The following is an 18,623-nucleotide window of genomic DNA, read 5'->3' as shown; positions in this document are numbered from 1 at the left end:
GACCCTGGTTCGATTACTGGGTCAGGGAGATCCACTGGATAAGGGAAAGACTACCCACTCCAGTATTCATGGGTTTCCCTTGTGGCTCTGCTGGTAAAGAATCTATCTGTGTTGCAGGACAACTGCTCCAGTATTCTTGCCTGGAGAATTCCATGGACTATATATAGTCCATGGGGTTGCAAAGAGTCGGACACAACTGAGCAATTTTCACTTTCACTTTCAATGTTTGGTTCAGTTCAGTTCAGTTCAGTCGCTCAGTCGTGTCCGACTCTTTGCAACCCAATGAATTGCAGCACCAACTCCTGGAGTTCACCCAAACTCATGTCCATCGAGTCGGTGATGGCATCCAGCCATCTCATCCTCTGTCATCCCCTTCTCCTCCTGCCCCCAATCCCTCCCAGCATCAGAGTCTTTTCCAATGAGTCAACTCTTCGCATGATGTGGCCAAAGTACTGGAGTTTCAGCTTTAGCATCAGTCCTTCCAAAAAACACCCAGGACTGATCTCCTTTAGAATGGACTGGTTGGATCTCCTTACAGTCCAAGGGACTCTCAAGAGTCTTCTCCAACACCACAGTTCAAAAGCATCAATTCTTCGGTGCTCAGCTTTCTTCACAGTCCAAATCTCACATCCATACATGACCACTAGAAAAACCACAGCCTTGACTAGACGGACCTTTGTTAACAAAGTAATGGCTCTGCTTTTGAATATGCTATCTAGGTTGGTCATAACTTTCCTTTCAAGGAGTAAGCATCTTTTAATTTCATGGCTGCAATCACCATCTGCAGTGATTTTGGAGTCCCCAAAAATAAAGTCTGACACTGTTTCCACTGTTTCCCCATCTATTTCCCATGAAGTGATGGGACCAGATGCCATGATCTTACTTTTCTGAATGTTTAGCTTTAAGCCAACTTTTTCACTCTCCTCTTTCACTTTCATCAAGAGGCTTTTTAGTTCCTCTTCACTTTCTGCCATAAGGGTGGTGTCATCTGCATATCTGAGGTTATTGATATTTCTCCCAGCAATCTTGATTCCAGCTTGTGCTTCTTCCAGCCCAGCGTTTCTCATGATGTACTCTGCATATAAGTTAAATAAGCAGGGTGACAATATACAGCCTTGACATACTCCTTTTCCTATTTGGAACCAGTCAGATGATATGAATTTCTTGGGGCGAGCACTGTGTCTTATTCACTTTTGTATTTCCAGTATCTACAGATATAATAACTGTTCCATAAATGCTTATGGAGTGAACTGAACAGGTGTGACAAGATGGCTACACTAAATAAAGCTAGGCTCCCTCCCACAAGGAACTGTTTGAACTGTTGACAGGTGTACAGTCTTCTTAGGCTGGTTATTCATGCAGTGTGCTCAAAGGCTCACCATTTTAAAAAGTTTCAGAAGGGACATTACCTAATTGAAATTTGAAATTTCCTATCTAAGCTTAAATGCTATATATGTAAAGTAAAATTCTACATACCTGTTTGCACTGGCTTGTCATACGGGTATGTGACTAGCACTGAACCACCATCTAGAGCAACAGAAAGACTGAAGTCCTGTTTCTGAATCAAGTTTTCAATGATGGCTTTAGTCTCAGGTTGGGAGGCATTACCTAAAAAACAGAAAAGTCAAACATAAAATACCGAGTTTTAAAACTTTTAGTATGAGCAGCTAAGAAAATATTCCCTACTTGAACATAGTCAAAAGGTTAACTTACAAATCTGTAAATACTTTATTACACCATAAGCCACTATCTCAAGAAACAAAGATATATCTTAGGAGGCAGGTTATTTTGAGTTTTACATATTTTAGATAATGTTGAAAGGTCAATGACTCTTAGCAAGTTTAAGAAAATTCTTACTGGAAACAAAAAGAGATAGATATATCCTCTCTTAGAAAATGAAAACCTGTTTTTGAAAGAAAATAGGATTTTTCAGAAATTTTCTGCAGTATTGTTTGCAAGAACAAAAAATTAGAACGAAATTAAATGTCCATCAGCAGGGAAACTGTTGAATAAATTAAGGTACTACCATACATTAATAGCATACTAAAATGCCATTAATAAGAATGTTAGAAATTTGTAAGTATTAAAATAGACAGATATCAGTGATGTATCCAGTAGAAAAAGTTGCAGAATATGTATAGCTGATGATCCTTATATGTAAGTAAATATGAAACAGGCCCCTTCAAATCAACATACACATACATCGTGTGTGTGTGTGTGTGTGTGTGTGTGTGTGTACACATATATAAGAGAACAGAGAGAGAGAATATCCATCTCTGTATGACTAGTGATGGAAACTTCTCCCCAATATTGGATTTCGAAGAAAAAACTTGAATTACCTTTGCAAATGAAAAACAAGGAAAACCTGCAAAGTTTTCAAGATGTCTCTATTCATTTATACTGTACATCCTAGACAAGAAAGCACCCCTTACTCATTTAAATAACAGGATCAACCAATCTCCTAGCAAAGAGAAATAAAATTATCTGCAAAGTACTTTAATGGCCTAAAAATAAGTCTTACTTGTGAAGTCTGTATCCAGGTCTTTGCCACGAGCATTTGTCTGTCCTGTCTTGGAAGTACAGTCTTTCTCTTGTGCTTTCTCTCGCCCATCTGGATTTAGAGAAGGGACAATCACAATTCTAGTCCTGTCAACCAACTAAAACAGAAACAGAAATAAATGGGTTTATTAGCTCTATGTGAAATCAAAAGATAACCTTGCCATGCCTCAAACAGAAAGTTTTCATTATTTGTTTTAAACACAGATTTAAAAGGCAGAATTGAAAAATAAATAAAATTCTTTCTTGCTCCAAGTAAATTTTAAAAAGAATCAAAAACTATACAACTAATGTTCCTAGAGACCTCCCAATAACTTACATCAAGGTTTAAAAACCACTGCCTATAGACTAAAATCCCCTGGAGGAGGAAACGGCAACCCACTTCAGTATTCTTGCCTGGAAAATCCCATGGATAGAGAGGCCTGGCAGTCTACAGTCCATAACGTTGCAAAAGAGTCAGACATGACTGCACCCACACACATAGGCTAAACCCAGCCTGATGCTTGTTATTGTAAATAAAGTTTTACTGGCACACAGTCTTGCCATTCATGTGACTTTTTGTTCTGCAATGGCAGAGTTGAGTAGCTGCAACACAGAACATCTGACCCACAGAGCCCCAAATGTATATTATATGACCCTTTACAGAAAAGGTTTGCTGACCACTTGCTGGCTTAGGTCAATAATAATGGCAATATGGTATTTCCAGATTAAAAACTAGAACATATAATGTTCTAGTTGACAAATATCAATGTATATCTGGAAACAATGAGACAGAAGAGTTGAAATCAGCATATCAAAGAAATATGGGGTAGGATATTTGTCAATCCAAATAATTTCTCCTTCAGATGATCCATATCCATAGGTATTAATACCTATATTTATGGCATGAACTTCTCATTTAATTTATCCTAAATATTTCTAATAGTGAATCAGAATAAGTGATCCCTGGTTTATTTGTTCTGGTAAAACAGTCAATAGCTTGAAATATATTTGCAATCCTTTAATTAATTTATTCTAGAATCTTTCCCCTGAGAGAGATTTTCTTCCTAAAGTATATATGTTTGGGGTTAACCACAGGTCTCTGGTTACGTATTTGTTTCTTTGAAGTCTCCAGACCATTCTGACACTTAGCTCAAAACAAATGGCAATCTAAAGCATTGTTGTTGTTTAGTTGCTTAGCTGTGTCCGACTCTTTTTCGACCCCATGGAATGTAGCCCACGAGTCTCCTCTGTCCGTGGGATTCTCCAGGCAACCCACTGGAGTGGGTTGCCATTTCCTTCTCCAGGGGATCTCCCCACCCAGAGATCAAACCTGTTTCTTGCACGGCAGGTGGATTATTTACCAGTGAGCTACCTGGGAAACGCAATCTAAAGCCTAATTAGACCAGTGAGGCAAAATCTTATAAACTAGGAGTTTTGAAATTCATGGTAGATGTTGTACCTTTCATAACCATAAGATCAGTAGGTAGCAATTGTGGCCAAATAATAGAATAATCTGAGGAGCTTTTAAAGGAATATTGATGCTTCTGGGAATGGAGCCCAGCCACTGAGATTTTTAGAAACTTCCCAGATTTTTCAATGTGTAGACAGGGTTGAGAACCACTCTCCTAGGTAATCTCCTATTTTGAAACAACAACATCAACAAAATCTCTGAAAACAGAAAGAAGTCAATGGGATCTCCTTTTTTCAAAGTTTTTTGATCAAGTCTGATTTACGTTCATTTCACCTAATCCCACATCATGGGATCCTAATCATGACATCAATTCTTTCCAAATTTCTCTCAGTGGAGGCAGTAGAGTAAAACAGAATAGCATAGGCTTTCCAGTGACACACACTTGGGCTTAAATCCCAGTTTTACCACTTAGCAGCTGTGTGACCTCCTGTAAGTTATCTAATATCTCTGCCTCGGTTTTCACATCTATTAAATGGAGGTAACATAATTGCAGGGTTGAGGATTAAATTATGATATATGTAAAATACCTACAACATAGTAGGTATTAAACAAATACTACTTGCTTTTCCCTTTCCTAAGTTCTATACAGACATTGCCAATTAGTGAGTGTTCTAAACAGAGGCGCACTCTTTCCTTCCTTTCTCTAACATAACACAGAAACTAGGCTGTTTACTCATAAATCTGAGCAGCTTCTGGACCAGCAGTATAGTCTCTAGTCATGGATGACTGAAGCTGGCACTGCTGTATCACTTTTTCTAAAATCTCTTAGCATCCAATACTTTCATCTTTATTACATGAAAAGAAAAACTATTTCTCTTCCACCTCATTTTTCAATATAGTACCCTAACTGTAAATAACTGGCAATGGAAGTCCCTCCAATTAGAGTGTATATCACTGTGAGTAAAGAATGGAAGGGTAAGGTAAAGGAATAGAGGACTGAATGCAAATCTTTATTCTTTCTTTTCCTCTATGGCTCTTAATATATACAAAGAAATATAATAGACACTATTAACAACTATATACCAAGGTCCATTTTTAAAGAGTAAAGTTTATAATGACATTAGAAGTACCACTGTATAAAAATCTAACAGGAAATTAAAATTTAAAAAAATGATGCCTTGGTATCAGTATACAATCAGTAAGCCATTGAGCTTTATCCTTTTAAAGCATGTCAAAACAGGTTATTCTCTTACTTGTGTAACAGCTGGGTTCTTTTTGTAGTTCAGACAGAGAAATTCTGCCAGAGCCAAAAGAAGTTCAGTTCCAACTGGAGCATTGCCATGGATACCAGCAACAAAACGAATCTTTGGTTCTTCAGGCTCAGATACATTGGGCTTATTGGAGATTTCAAGGGACCAAATGTGACGGTATTCAGCACTCTGTCCCAAACTGTCGAAAACCAGAATCAAAAAGTCAGTAAGTAATCAAGTTACTTGATTGCTGCCTTACTTGATTACTGTTAATGCTGCCTTACAGATTTTAAAAACAGAAATGAGAACAAAATTCGAAAAGTCTTAAAAAATCTTTAAAGAATAAATCTCTGTGTCAGAATACTTTAAGAAAATTAGGTTCCCTTGGTCAAAGACAGTCAAACAGATGTGAGATACTATCAGATTTAGGAATGACTATGATTGAGAACTGCATTCCTTCAAGTCCAGTCATTCCTCGGTCATCTTCGTGATGTTTACCCAATCTTCTATAATCTATATTATTTCTTTAGTTAGCATATGTCTCTTAAGTTAACTCACTTAAATTTTTATTACTGAAACCTCTAAATATACACAAATGCATAAAATCTTACTTTTAAGATCTAAATGAATTTATGTGAATAAGACATTTTATATTTTAAATGCAGTACCAGAATCACAGCAAAACTAATTTTAACGCCCTGCTTTCTCTAATATAAAGAAAGACTTATTAAGAGTTAGAAAAAAAAAATTGGCACTAAACTGAGGATTAATAGAATAGACAAAGCACTGCTTTCACATGAAGGTATTTAATGATACTTAGTAACTGTTGGAGGGCCACCTAAAACTGTCTTGCATCCCACCATGGGCAGATATTGTACATTAGGGGGGGACTATTTAACAAAAAATGCATGCTGAATTGCATTTAAAGGTTAAAAAACTTGACTAAGTAAACGGAAAGCAAAACAATGTCCAATTTTTTTTATTTTAAAATAAGAAAGTCTTTAACCTCTATATGGCACTAAGATGGACCATATTAAAACATGACCTGGGCAGAAAAGTTCAAGATCAGTTGAGGAAGAGAGGTAATTGGTATCTTCCAGTGGAAGAGAGGTAATTTCAGTTCAGTTCAGTTCAGTCGCTCAGTCTTGTCCGACTCTTTGTGACCCCATGAACCACAGCACGCCAGGCCTCCCTGTCCATCACCAACTCTGGGAGTCCACCCAAACCCATGTCCATTGTGTCGGTGATGCCATCCTCTGTCGTCCCCTTCTCCTCCTGCCCTCAATCTTTGCCAGCATCAGGGTCTTTTCACATGAGTCAGCTCTTTGCATCAGGTGGCCAAAGTATTGGAGTTTCAGCTTCAACATCAGTCCTTCCAATGAACACCCAGGACTGATCTCCTTTAGGATGGACTGGATGGATCTCCTTGCAGTCCAAGGGGCTCTCAAGAGTCTTCTCCAATACCACAGGTAATTGGTAATTGCCAAAGTAAATATGTGCAATTTATGTGCAAAAGTAAAATCCTTTGTAAGCACAAACATTATAAACCAGAATTTGAGAAACTAAATTTACTGGTAAAATTAAAAGAAACAGTGAAGGAAAAAAAGTGAAAAGTAAAAGGCTAGATAATGTTCGTTTGGTTCGGAGTAGAGACTTGTTAAGCTCAGGGCAAAATGGAAAGACCCTACAATAGGCAAACAATAGGAATCAACAGGTCAAGGAAATAATTCTGAAACAGTGAAAGTGAAGCAGAGAAGCACAGTGAAATGAAGGTAAAAGTTATCTTAGTCATCAGTTTCACATAAGCCAGTACCGCATGTTTTCTCAGAACCCTTAATTACATGAGCCCCTAAGGCTTTGGGGAACAGTAACTGTGAGCAGAGACTAAAGTACAGAAAATGACAGCCAACCAAACTTCATTTTCTACTTTGAAGAAAAGGTTAAACATTATTCCTGACAAGTGAGCTCATAGTTCTAAACCTATCCCTTGCCCCTAGCAAAATAAAACTAAATAATATTTACTCAGAACATAAAATCTGCAGCTGAGAAGTGGAAAGGGTTTTGAAATCAAAGTAATCATTAGAAAGAGTGGTTTTACGTTTTCTGGAGGTACAGGCCACACATTACTGAACTAACAAGTAGCTCTGCTTCAGTGTTTCTTGTAAAAGTTTCCAAGATTCATTGCTAGAAAGATCTCCAAGCAAATATCTCTTTCAAAATAAGTTAACGCCAACTCTATACATTCAACCCAAATGTTTCTAAATGAATTACAAGAACCATTTAATGTGGTTTATGCTGAATGTAACCTCTGTAAAAAGAATAAAGGAAGGAAGGAGAAAGAAAGGAAAAAAAAAGTCAGTAACACTTACTTGGTAAGATTTGTAATAAGTGGATAGTTCATCACAAGCCCTCTCAGAAACTCTGACAAGTCCTTGTATGAATGGTAACGATAAAGAGCCAGATTTGAGGAGGAGCGTAACATGAGGCGTTCCAAACCGTTCTCAGCTGAAAGGTCTTTAATTAAAGCTTCAAACTCTTTAGTGGTCGGATCGCTGACGTCATCAGTATCGGCACTGTCCCCCTTGCCCTTCTTTGATTCATTGTTTGAATCTGTTGAAGATCGGACAAGTGTGAAGTTGACCTGAACAGCACCTTCACTCTTTACAGTCACATTCTTGGTGACCGGGTTATACCTGCAATAAAGTAGACAGATCAGAGTCACACATTTGCAGCTGGAGTACCCAAGCCCTGGCAAGACAGGGAAACTCAAGATTGCTTAGCCTCTATAGGGCTTTCTGGCGATAATCTTCCAGAATAGAGCTGTTTCTTTCATCCTCAAGCACTCAATTTCAGAGCATCCAGTAACTCACCCTCGAGCAGATGCGGTGATTTTATAAGTTCCTGGAACCAAGAGACGCCAGTAATCTCCATTTTTGTAAGTAGTTACTGGGTGATTAATTTCAGCAACACTAATGGTGGCATTTAATATACCTCTGCCATCTGTGGCATCTAGGACGAATCCTTTGACACCCTGATGGACCTGGACAAAGCACAAGGATATCCAGATTTTACTGATAAAGATTATCATCTAGATATTTCGGGAGTTCACATCCAACATAACAGATTCTTAAATAACGTAAATGTGTGGAACAAACAGAAACTCAGGACTTTGGAGTAAAGCTAAATGTAACCATCCATTAAATAAAACATTTTATTTTCTGAAAGGCTAATTTTTCAGAAGTTATATTTGTCTTTACCATGAGGAATATAAACAACTGTTTAAACTTCAGCACCAATTTCAGAATATAGGACATTCAACAAGAAAACTGACCTGACGGCTTTAAAAAGGAAACGTGATTTAAAAAAATAGAGGATTTCTCTAGATCAAAGAGAGTAAAGAGATGTAATAATCAAACCAAATGCAATGCATGAATCTTGACAAGATTGTGGTTCTAAAATACAGCTATAGAAAGACATTTTGAGGACAATAAGGAGGAAATTTGAATGTGGACTAAGTATCAGTCAGTGTAGGGAGTAAGTGTTAATTTCCTCAGGTGCTCTCTCTCTGCTCCGCTCAGTCAGTTCAGTCGTGTCTGACTCTCTGAGACCCTATGGAGTGTAACCCACCAGGCTCCTCTGTTCATGGGATTTTCCTGGCAAGAATACTAGAGTGGGTAGCCATGCTCTCTCCTCCAGGGGATCTTCCCATACCCAGGGATCGAACCTGTATCTCTTGGATCTCCTGCACTGGAGGTGGATTCTTTACCATTAGTGCCACCTGGGGAGCCCTTTTCTTAGGTGAGATAATAGCAATTGGAGATGTCAGGTAGGAGAATTAACTCTATTTTTAGACTATTTTTAAATATTCTGAAATACTTAGGGATAAATATCATAACACCTGCAATTTATACTGCAATAGTTCAGCAAAAATATGTGTATATACATGTGTGTATGTTTATGTGTATGTATATAAAAAATACAAATGCAGCAAATGTAGAAACTGTTAAACCTAGGTAAAAGAAGAGTAGTATTTATTGTGTTAGTCTTACAATTTTTCCTAATGTTTAAAAAATTTCAGAATAAAGTGTTCTAAGATATTAGTATGTAAAGTGAAAGTCACTCAGTCGTGTCCGACTCTTTGGGATCCTCTAGGCCAGAATACTGGAGTGGGTAGACTTTCCCTTCTCCAGAGGACTCTTCCACACCCAGGGATTGAACCCAGGTCTCCCACATTGCGGGCAGATTCTTTACCAGCTGAGCCACAGGGAAGCCCAAGAACACTGGCATGGGAAGCCTATCCTTTCTCCAGTGGATCTTCCTGACCCAGGAATCGAAGCGGGGTCTCCTGCATTGCAGGCAGATTCTTTACCAACTGAGCTATCAGAGAAGCCCATTAGTATATAAACTCACAACCTTTATGCCACTTTACTCAGAAAAGTACTGGCACAAAGGAGTACTCAGATTATCCTAATAATTTTCATCATTATTAGCATATTTTTACAGTCTTTACCTATTGGCTACCATGCACATCCATCCAGACAAAAGAAAACTAATCATTTCACAGTAACTCTATGGCAAAAGAAAAAAACCCACATTCACCCTATAGCCCATCTTTTGCTTCCTTAGTCACTCAGTTGAAACTGGCCCTTTGTGACCCCATGGACTGCAGCCCACCAGGATCCTCTGTTCACAGGATTTTCCAGGCAAGAATACTGGAGTGGGTTTCCATGTCCTTCTCCAGGGGATCTTCCCCACCCAGGGATCGAACCTGGGTCTCCTGCATTGCAGGCAGATTCTTTACCAACTAAGCCACCAGGGAAGCCTAAAATGCTGGGCTTGCTTATCACTTGACACATTTTTAGGTGTGTATCCAATTTATATTAGCCTTTTATAAAGACAAGGGTAAAAAGTGACACTATTCATTAAGTGTAAAACATCATCACTACATCATTTAATCTTTTCCAACTTTTCTCCACACATAAAAATAAACTTATTTACATCCATAAATCTTCTAAATAAATTACTAAAACATGAACAGGTCAAGCTGGAATTCCAATGAGGTGTATTCCAAAATCAATGCATGAAAACCATATGTACACAACAGAAATCTTGCTCTTGGGAGAAATTTCCGATGTCACTCCTGAATAGTCACCTGTTTCATAAACTGGATTAGGGATCTTCGATTCTGTGCCCAAAATTTTGGCAGGTCTTTCTCAAATGGGTATTTCACACAACCTAGTTCAATAGTCACTTCAAAGCAATTTGTTTGCAAATAGTTCCAGTCCTGCATACCACCTGAAGGATAAAAACTTTAAATTAGTTACTCTGAAGAAGTTCTAACTAGCTCAGATCCCAAAGGTAAGCAACATTCCTAGTAAAAAGTCAAATTCGTTCTTTTATCAGCATAGTTGAACACCAATAATGTGTTCATGTAAGAGCGCTTCTATGCTTGTGGTACAGGTGAAAAACATCTGTACTTTCATGTTCAGAAAGAATTCAAGTGTAGCTTACACTCTTCTAATTAGCCCATCTAATGTTCTTTATAATAGCCAGAGGGAAAATATAACATTTTCATCAAGTACAATAATTTTATTCAAAATTCAAAGTGCACCAAATATAAAAAATTGTTGAAAAAGTAATTTGAATGTTTTAAACTAATTATAAAATATTTTTAAAAGAATGATTATTTCTCAAAACTAAAAACTCAGTTACAAGCAGTACCATTGGGAGGACAGAAAATCCATCAAGTCGCATGGCCTTGATATAAAAGAATTTTACCTGGGACATTGTACCAACTGGCTCCATTTGTTATTCCATGAGGAAAATACTCATTAGGGTACATGTTCTTACAAGGTCTACCTTGAAACATCTGTGAGTTTTCCTTTAAAAAAAAAAAAAAAAGAATCTTTATTTGTATTTGTTTGTATCTGCATCAAAAAAACATGAGGAGGATAAGGAAAGATAATAAGAGTGGTTACCAATAAGGTATATGTTGGGGTGGATGGAGTCACGGAAGCAGAGACTTTTCAATGTATAGCTTTCTGTGCCACTTTGATTTTTTACTATATGGATTTACTACCTACTTTTTAAAACCAAAATTAAACAGTTTATGCTCTGTTAAAAGAAAACTGAAGGCTTCATTTATTACTTGTGTTTACAAGTAATATAAAAATCCAACCCAATCCCTCTCAAAAGCAAAACCAAACTGTTCATATTCATACTTTCATTTCATGATCTCAAGAGGCTTAAAGTCCCTAAAAGGTAGTTCACAAACAAGGACAGGTAAGCATCTTTCTCTGACTTGTTAGGGACTGAGGCAGCCCTTCTGTTCTTTGTAGTTATTTTATTCTGCTACAACTGGTTCACCTTTTTCTTCCCTAAACACAATACCCTGCTCCTTGAAACAGTTCGTGTCTTTGTGTCCTCAGTCTCCAACAGTGTCTAGCACGGCATGTGTGCAATTGTTTGCTCAATACGGAGTAAAAAAAAAAAAATTCTATAGAGGCACAAATAAACACTATTGAAAGCTAGAGGAGAGAAAGATTATCTCTGACTAGAGTGACAGGGGAATTTTCCTGAAGAAATTTAGCTCTGGAAGATGGTCAAAACTTCACCTCTCTCTTTTGTAAATAGAAAATAAAAAGTACAGAAAAGTATAAAGAGATAAATAATTTCTTACTTTCCCCCCACTGAGAATTAACCATTTAACTTTAAAATACACAAAACAATCCCCTTTCATACACTTAACATACCATTTACAGGCTTACCATTTATACCACTCTACTATCAAATGAAAGTTATTACTTTAGATTACTGGAATATTTATGTACATGTTGTATATGTGTACAAAGGGAGAAGACAAGAGTGTTAAAGTTTAAAATAGGCTTCTGGGGACCTTTGAGGTGGCACTTCCAGATGAAACAGTGTAGGTGGAAGATTGATGACAAGAAACTGAGGCATGAGAGAACAACAAGGAAGTAGAGACAAGTGAAAACTATTCAGGTTTCTTATTCTTCTTCTGAACTAATTTAAGACTTGTAGAAATGCTGCAAAAATAGTACTGAGTTTTATACATCTTTGATCCACTATTTCCTATGTTAGCATTTTATATAATCATAGCACATTGATCAAAACAAAAAAACTAATTCAGTTGCGTCCGACTCTTTGCAACCCCATGGACTGTAGCCCATCAGGCTCCTCTGTCCTTGGGGATTCTCCAGGCAAGAATACTGGAGTGAGTTGCCATGCCCTCCTCCAGGGAATCTTCCCAACCCAGGGACTGAGCCTAGGTCTCCCACATTACATGCAGATTCTTTACTGTCTGAGCCACCAGGGAAGCCCTAATATTGGTATGATACTATGAACTAAAATAACCTACATTTTATTCAAATACCACTAGTGTTCCACAAATGCCTGCTTGAAATTTTCTCTTCCCTTGAGATCTGTCACATTCTATAGCTGTTTTTTCACTTTCACTTAATTGAATTAAAATTAAATTTCATTATACTTAAAATATAATAAAAGTTATTGTAGAAAATTAGAAAATTGAGGCAAGCAAAAAGAAGAAAAATATAAAGCCAGAAATCACCAATCATTTCCTATTTTGACATATAACATTTGACCATTTTTTGACCCTTTTCTCTTTTCTCTTCACTAATTGTCAAAGGGCAGGCACTTCTTCCTTTCTTTTTGCTTTTCTTCTCTCCCAGAAGCTATGTGTTTGGAAGATTTTCCTTAAAATCCACCACCTGCCCTTTTAAATTGTGCTTATCCCTTTAAATACACCAGATCCTTTAATTTGTATGTACTTTGAAACCTCCTCCATGTATTCCACTGCTTTCACCTGCCCAGTTATTATGTTAGTATTTTCAGATTTAGGTTTCAGATTAAGGGCACATTCACTGCTTGGTGGTCATTCTGAATCATCTTAACGCCTGCCTTTCCTTAAACTTCCCACTTTTGTCTTCATTGATTTTGGGAAGGTTTTATGCTAATTCGAAATAAATCATACAAAGAAAGACAAATACTGTATGATATCACTTATATGTAGAATTTAAAATATACAACAAATTAGTGAACATAACAAAACAGACTCAGAGATACAGAGAACAAACCAGTGATTATCAGTGGGGAGAGGAAAAGGGAGGGGCAATACAGGAGTAGGGGATTAAGAGGTACAAATTACCATGTATAAAGTAAGCTACAAGGATATACTGAATAACACAGGGAAATAGCTGATATTTTATAATGACTATAAATGGAGCACAATCCTTAAAAATTGTGAATCACTATATTATACACCTGTAACACATAATATTACACATCATATGTACTTCAATTTTTTAAAAATTAGGAGAAAAAAATGAAGAATATGAGTAAAATGAACAATAATTGAGAAGACAGAATCGGAATGAATGCATGTCAGATTATTCACAGCTCTGCTTTAGTTCAAGGCAAAGTGATCCACAGAGAGAAAGACAAACAAAGCTGGGATTAGAAGGCTCAAGTAGAGGATAAAGGCTCAGAATCACCATAGCGGGAAATGAGCCAGGGAGTCAAGTTGCTTGCTGGGGAGAACGGAGGGCTAGGCTGAAGTTAAAGTGCACTATATATACATATTGTAGTCAACTGCCATAACTGTGTGACTTCTCTGGGATGTATCAGAGAGATGACTATAATTAATAAGGGTTGGCCATTGGCAAGGCAGATATGTCAAAAGGGCATAAAAGATCCTAAGACCCATCACTGAAAGGTATGTCCATGGGTCTAGGCTGGGTAGAAAAGAAACCAAATCAAAAGGGTTAAAGGTCAAAGAAAATAAAAAGAGGCTAAGGAATGCAAAGTTACAAAGAGGGTGAAAAGTGGAACGATAATAATGGGCAGAATATGATGGGGACACGTATAAAATTTTATCTCTTAGTTTCTACTTTGATGATTTGGAAGTTTTCTCATTTAAAAAAAAATTATTTCAGTAAAATGGCATGTCCAAACCGAAGACAACTATACTTTAAAGTGAAATAAGACACGTACTCCCTGTTAGAAACTCTGAACAATCTCACAAGTTCACCTTGTATAGAATGAGGGAGTGGGAAAAGCAAAATGACAGAAGGGTCTGACTGGAGAGTGCAGAACTGCAGTAGTAAGTTTCACTTATCAATGACCAATAACATCACAGACTGAGTCAATAGTAAGACCAAAACCAGAAACTAACAAGCCTAGTTCCCAAGCCTCAACTTTTAACATGTTTTCAATAACAATTTTTAAAATAAAATTTCATACAACATTTCTGATTATGAAAGTAACGTATATTCATTATAGGAAGTTTACAAAATACAGAAATTTCTACCTGCTCCCTGTAGTATGTTACTACTGGGTGCTTAAATACCTTAGACTATAGGTTGGCAATTTTTTTCCTGTAAAGAGCCAGATAGTAAAAATTTTAGGCTTTACAGACTCAGAAGGTTCTGTTGCAATGACTTGATTCTGCCCTCTACATCTATTGAGATGACTGTAGTGTTTGTCTTCTTTAGTCTGTGAATGTGGTAAATTACACTGACTTATGTTCAAATGTTGACTGAGAAAGCAGCAACAGACAATATTTTAAAGAATGGATGTGGCTGTGTGTCAATAAAACTTTATTTGCAAGAACAGGTGGTAGGTTGGATTTTGTCCTAGAGCTGTAACTTGTCAACCCCACCCCACCACAGACTACTTTATGAGATTTATAGTTAAGTATTTGTCAAATGAAATAAACTAGCAGTTTATTAGTTTATTACATTCCAGGTACTGTGCTAAAAGCTATAGATGAAAAGACATTACGTGAGCTTAAAGGCTAATGGGGAAACACGCTAAGTACATTTAGACGAGACTGGGAGCGTTCAGGGTGGTATGGCTGTAGACCACATGCAGCACATTTAAAAGTGAGGTGGGAAACAAAGAAGAAAAAGAAGTAAAGTGGTCTGCAAGGAAAAAAGGAAGGCTTAACAGAGAAGAAAGCACTTGACCTGAGACTTGTAGGGCTTTGTCTTAATGCATCTTTTAACGAAAAATTAACTTTTATAACATTTCATGTTTGAGCACAAGCCTACCTTGGAATAAGAAAGTGCTATTTGTTGAAACACAGCATCATCTGGTGATTTACTATATGTGGCAATGCCTTGTTCATCATCATCAAAAGGGTAGTTAACCACCAAAGTACCTATAAGGGAAATGAGGAAAATGTATTGTGTTATTTCTTGCAGGATGGAGCATTAACAGAAAGTAAGCTTTTCACAATACTGCCAGGGAAAGGACACCAATGCAATTTTCCAAGACTAATTTCCTTAACAGAAATGAAAAAGTTGTTAACTTCCTTGGGAGAAAATCAAAGTAGATAAATAAAATATTAATATTAAACAGCTGTGCATGACACTTAAAGGCTGCATTAACTGGAAAGGTCTTGGGAGTTTACCTGAACTCACAGGCATAATTTACACATTAGAACTGAAATCAGAAGTATACAGGCTTAATTAAACAATTTCACTTTTGTAATACTAAGGATCAGAAAATGTGAGCAAAACTTGATTTTTTTTTGGTAAATTCAGACATTTATAAGCTCAAAGAATTTTAAAATAAGAAAGAACTCTTGAAGTCCAATGAACCCACCCTCTTCATTTTGTAGATGTGGAGTCTAAATTAGAGATGCTAAACAACTTATGTTCGGAGAAGGCAATGGCACCCCACTCCTGTACTCTTGCCTGGAGAATCCCATGGACAGAGGAGCCTGGTGGGCTGCAGTCCATGGGATCGCTAAGAGTCCGACACGACTGAGCGACTTCACTTTCACTTTTAACTTTCATGCGTTGGAAAAGGAAATGGCAACCCACTCCAGTGTTCTTGCCTGGAGAATCCCAGGGGCGGGGGAGCCTGGTGGCTGCCATCTATGGGGTCGCACAGAGTCGGACACAACTGAAGTGACCTAGTAGCAGCAGCAGCAGCAAACAACTTATGGATAGGAGAACTAGTCCCGACCTTCACCCAGAAACAAATGCTAAAAATTTCTTTTATGTTCATGTTATAAATTTGTCAACTGGAGTTATATCATATGGTTTTTTCATGACCTAAAGTACAGAAAGTGTGTTTTAAAACACACAGAAAGGATGTCAACTTCCTTCATGGTACCCATAGGAAATGAAGCCATTAGGATGCTTCTCTGGCAGGAGCCCTGAGCCTACTCCCCCACCAAAGAATCAAACCCCTTATCTTCCTATTATTCACATGAATTTCATTTGTCCATGTGTCCATTTATTCTGCCTTCATTAGGCCATTCATTTTGCCTTTTTGTCATGCCACTTCCTGCATGCGGAAGTGAAGGAACATACTCAACTTGAATCCAGATGAAGTAATCCTGTGGTAACAAATGCCAGCAAACATTCATCTGTTTTAAAAATTTTTCTTTAAGAAACAAGTATAAACACTCATTTTATTTCTCAAAACAGTTCTAATAAGGTAAGTGTACTTCAACACCTGTTTTTAGACAAATTACTCCAAAAAATTCTCTAAATTTCACCCTGAATTGATGACTCGGGTTTAAAAATTACAACTGAAAAAAGTCAACTTCTACTTAATACTGCCTTTCAAATGGTTTATTTTCTAAGGCCAAAAAAAAATGTCATAAAAGACTTAGGATATTCCTATAAAAGTTTATTTATTAGTATCAACACAAAAAGCATGAGTTTTTACAAAATTTACAAAAAGATAAATTTGACTTCATCAATATTAAAAAAAGGGTGCATCAGAGGTCATTAAGAAAGTTAAAATATAGCCTATAGAATGGGAGAAAATATGTGCAAATAAGCAATTTGATAAGTGTCTAGAGCCCAGACTATGTCAAGAAATCCTGCAACTCAACAAAAAGATGAAAAACCCAATTAAAAATGGGTGAAAGACTTGAACTGGAATTTCTCCAAATAAGATATTCAAATGACCAAGAAGCACACAAGAACATGCTCAGTACCATTAGTCATCAGGGAAGCACAAATCTCAATTTCAGTAAGATATCACCTCTCAGCCACTAAAATGGCACAATCAAAAAACCACAAATTAACAAGGTAAGTAAGGATGTGGAAAAACCAGAACCCTCATATATTGCTGATGGGAACGTAAAATGGTACTGCTACTGTGGAGCAGTTTGGCAGTTCATCAAGAAGCTAAACATGTTGGCATTTCCATCAAAAAGCCAAACACAGGTTAACCTCAAAGAATTGAAAACAGGGACTCAGATATTGTATGCCAATGTGCACAGTAGTATTATTGGTAACAGTGAGAAATAAAAACAACCCAAATATCCATCCACAGATACACTGATAAACAAATTATGGTAGATACCTACAATAGAATAGTATTCAGTCATAAAAAGAAATAAAGTACGAATACATGCTACAACGAGAATGATCTTTGAAAACATTATGCCAAGTGGATGGAGACAGACACAAAGGGTCGTATATTGTATGATTTCATTCCTATGAAATATCCAAAACAAGCAAGTCCATAGAGACAGAATGTGGATTGATGGTTACCAAGGGCTTGCGGGGCTTGGGGATAGGAACAACTGCTTCATGGGTAAGGGGTTTCCTTTTGGGGAGATGAAAATGTTTTCTAACAAAACAGAGATGGTTATGGCACAACATTGTGAATGCACTAAATGTCACTGAATTATTTACTTTAACATGGCTAATGTGATATGAATTTCACCTAAATAAAAATTAACAAAATTTACAAAAGGAAATCTTACTTTTCTCTAAATTCTTTCAAAATCCTTGTAAATTGTTAAGTTGGCAGCAAAGAATTCCTCTGTTAAATTTCTTTGCCAAGATTTCAAAACTCATTTAAAGATTTTAAAGATGAGGAAATGAAATATGTCATGGAAAGAAACATATCTACATGATTAAAGATGTATCCCCCACCATGCCAAGGTCTTGATACCACATGTGTACATATGTAAATTATTCTCACTGGAATGTAACTAGAATTATGTTTTCAGATTTAGTCAACATGACATTTGATGTATTCTGAGAATATTTTTAAAAGCTCAAAACAAAAAATATTTTCTGTCACACATGGTATGCAATCAATAAAGTAAGAAAAAAAGCAAAAAAAAAAAAAAATTGCTAACCAGGCTGTAACTTCATAATTCCTATTTGGGTCTTTGAGAATTGTCCATGATTACCAGTTATAAAAGACTTTTATCCTACTGTTGGCAAACTTTCAAAGCCATTTTGGGGGAATCTTGATTTACTTCTTAAATACAAATATCCTTAAACATATACTGTCATTTCTAGAAAGGCAGGTTAATCTATACGCCATCAAATCTCAACTGATACCTTCTTGTATGGTCTAACAAATATTGACAGTAAATTTCTTATGCATTGCCCCTGGTGTTAATA

The 18,623-nt window shown here is 36.8% G+C and overlaps 1 protein-coding gene and 1 non-coding gene across 2 annotated transcripts in view; both read right to left on the bottom strand.

Annotated features, from left to right (window-relative positions):
- Positions 1-18,623, bottom strand: part of CPD (carboxypeptidase D) — a 72,089-nt gene that overhangs the window by 11,123 nt on the left and 42,343 nt on the right. Inside the window, exons 8-15 of the mRNA XM_027519292.1 lie at positions 15,288-15,397; positions 10,978-11,080; positions 10,352-10,494; positions 8,070-8,239; positions 7,569-7,892; positions 5,203-5,398; positions 2,522-2,657; positions 1,477-1,608 (exon numbers count right to left, since the gene is read on the bottom strand). Coding sequence (XP_027375093.1) covers positions 1,477-1,608; positions 2,522-2,657; positions 5,203-5,398; positions 7,569-7,892; positions 8,070-8,239; positions 10,352-10,494; positions 10,978-11,080; positions 15,288-15,397 — 1,314 coding nt within the window. The remainder of the gene's footprint in view (positions 1-1,476; positions 1,609-2,521; positions 2,658-5,202; positions 5,399-7,568; positions 7,893-8,069; positions 8,240-10,351; positions 10,495-10,977; positions 11,081-15,287; positions 15,398-18,623) is intronic.
- TRNAC-GCA lies at positions 9,947-10,018 on the bottom strand. Its single transcript has one exon. It is a non-coding gene; the product is annotated as a tRNA-Cys (tRNA).

Source organism: Bos indicus x Bos taurus, chromosome 19 (genome assembly GCF_003369695.1).
Source record: "Bos indicus x Bos taurus breed Angus x Brahman F1 hybrid chromosome 19, Bos_hybrid_MaternalHap_v2.0, whole genome shotgun sequence".
In the NCBI taxonomy this organism is placed as follows: domain Eukaryota; kingdom Metazoa; phylum Chordata; class Mammalia; order Artiodactyla; family Bovidae; genus Bos; species Bos indicus x Bos taurus.
Note: the sequence above shows the minus strand (reverse complement) of the source record. Positions and strands in the feature narration are given on the sequence as shown.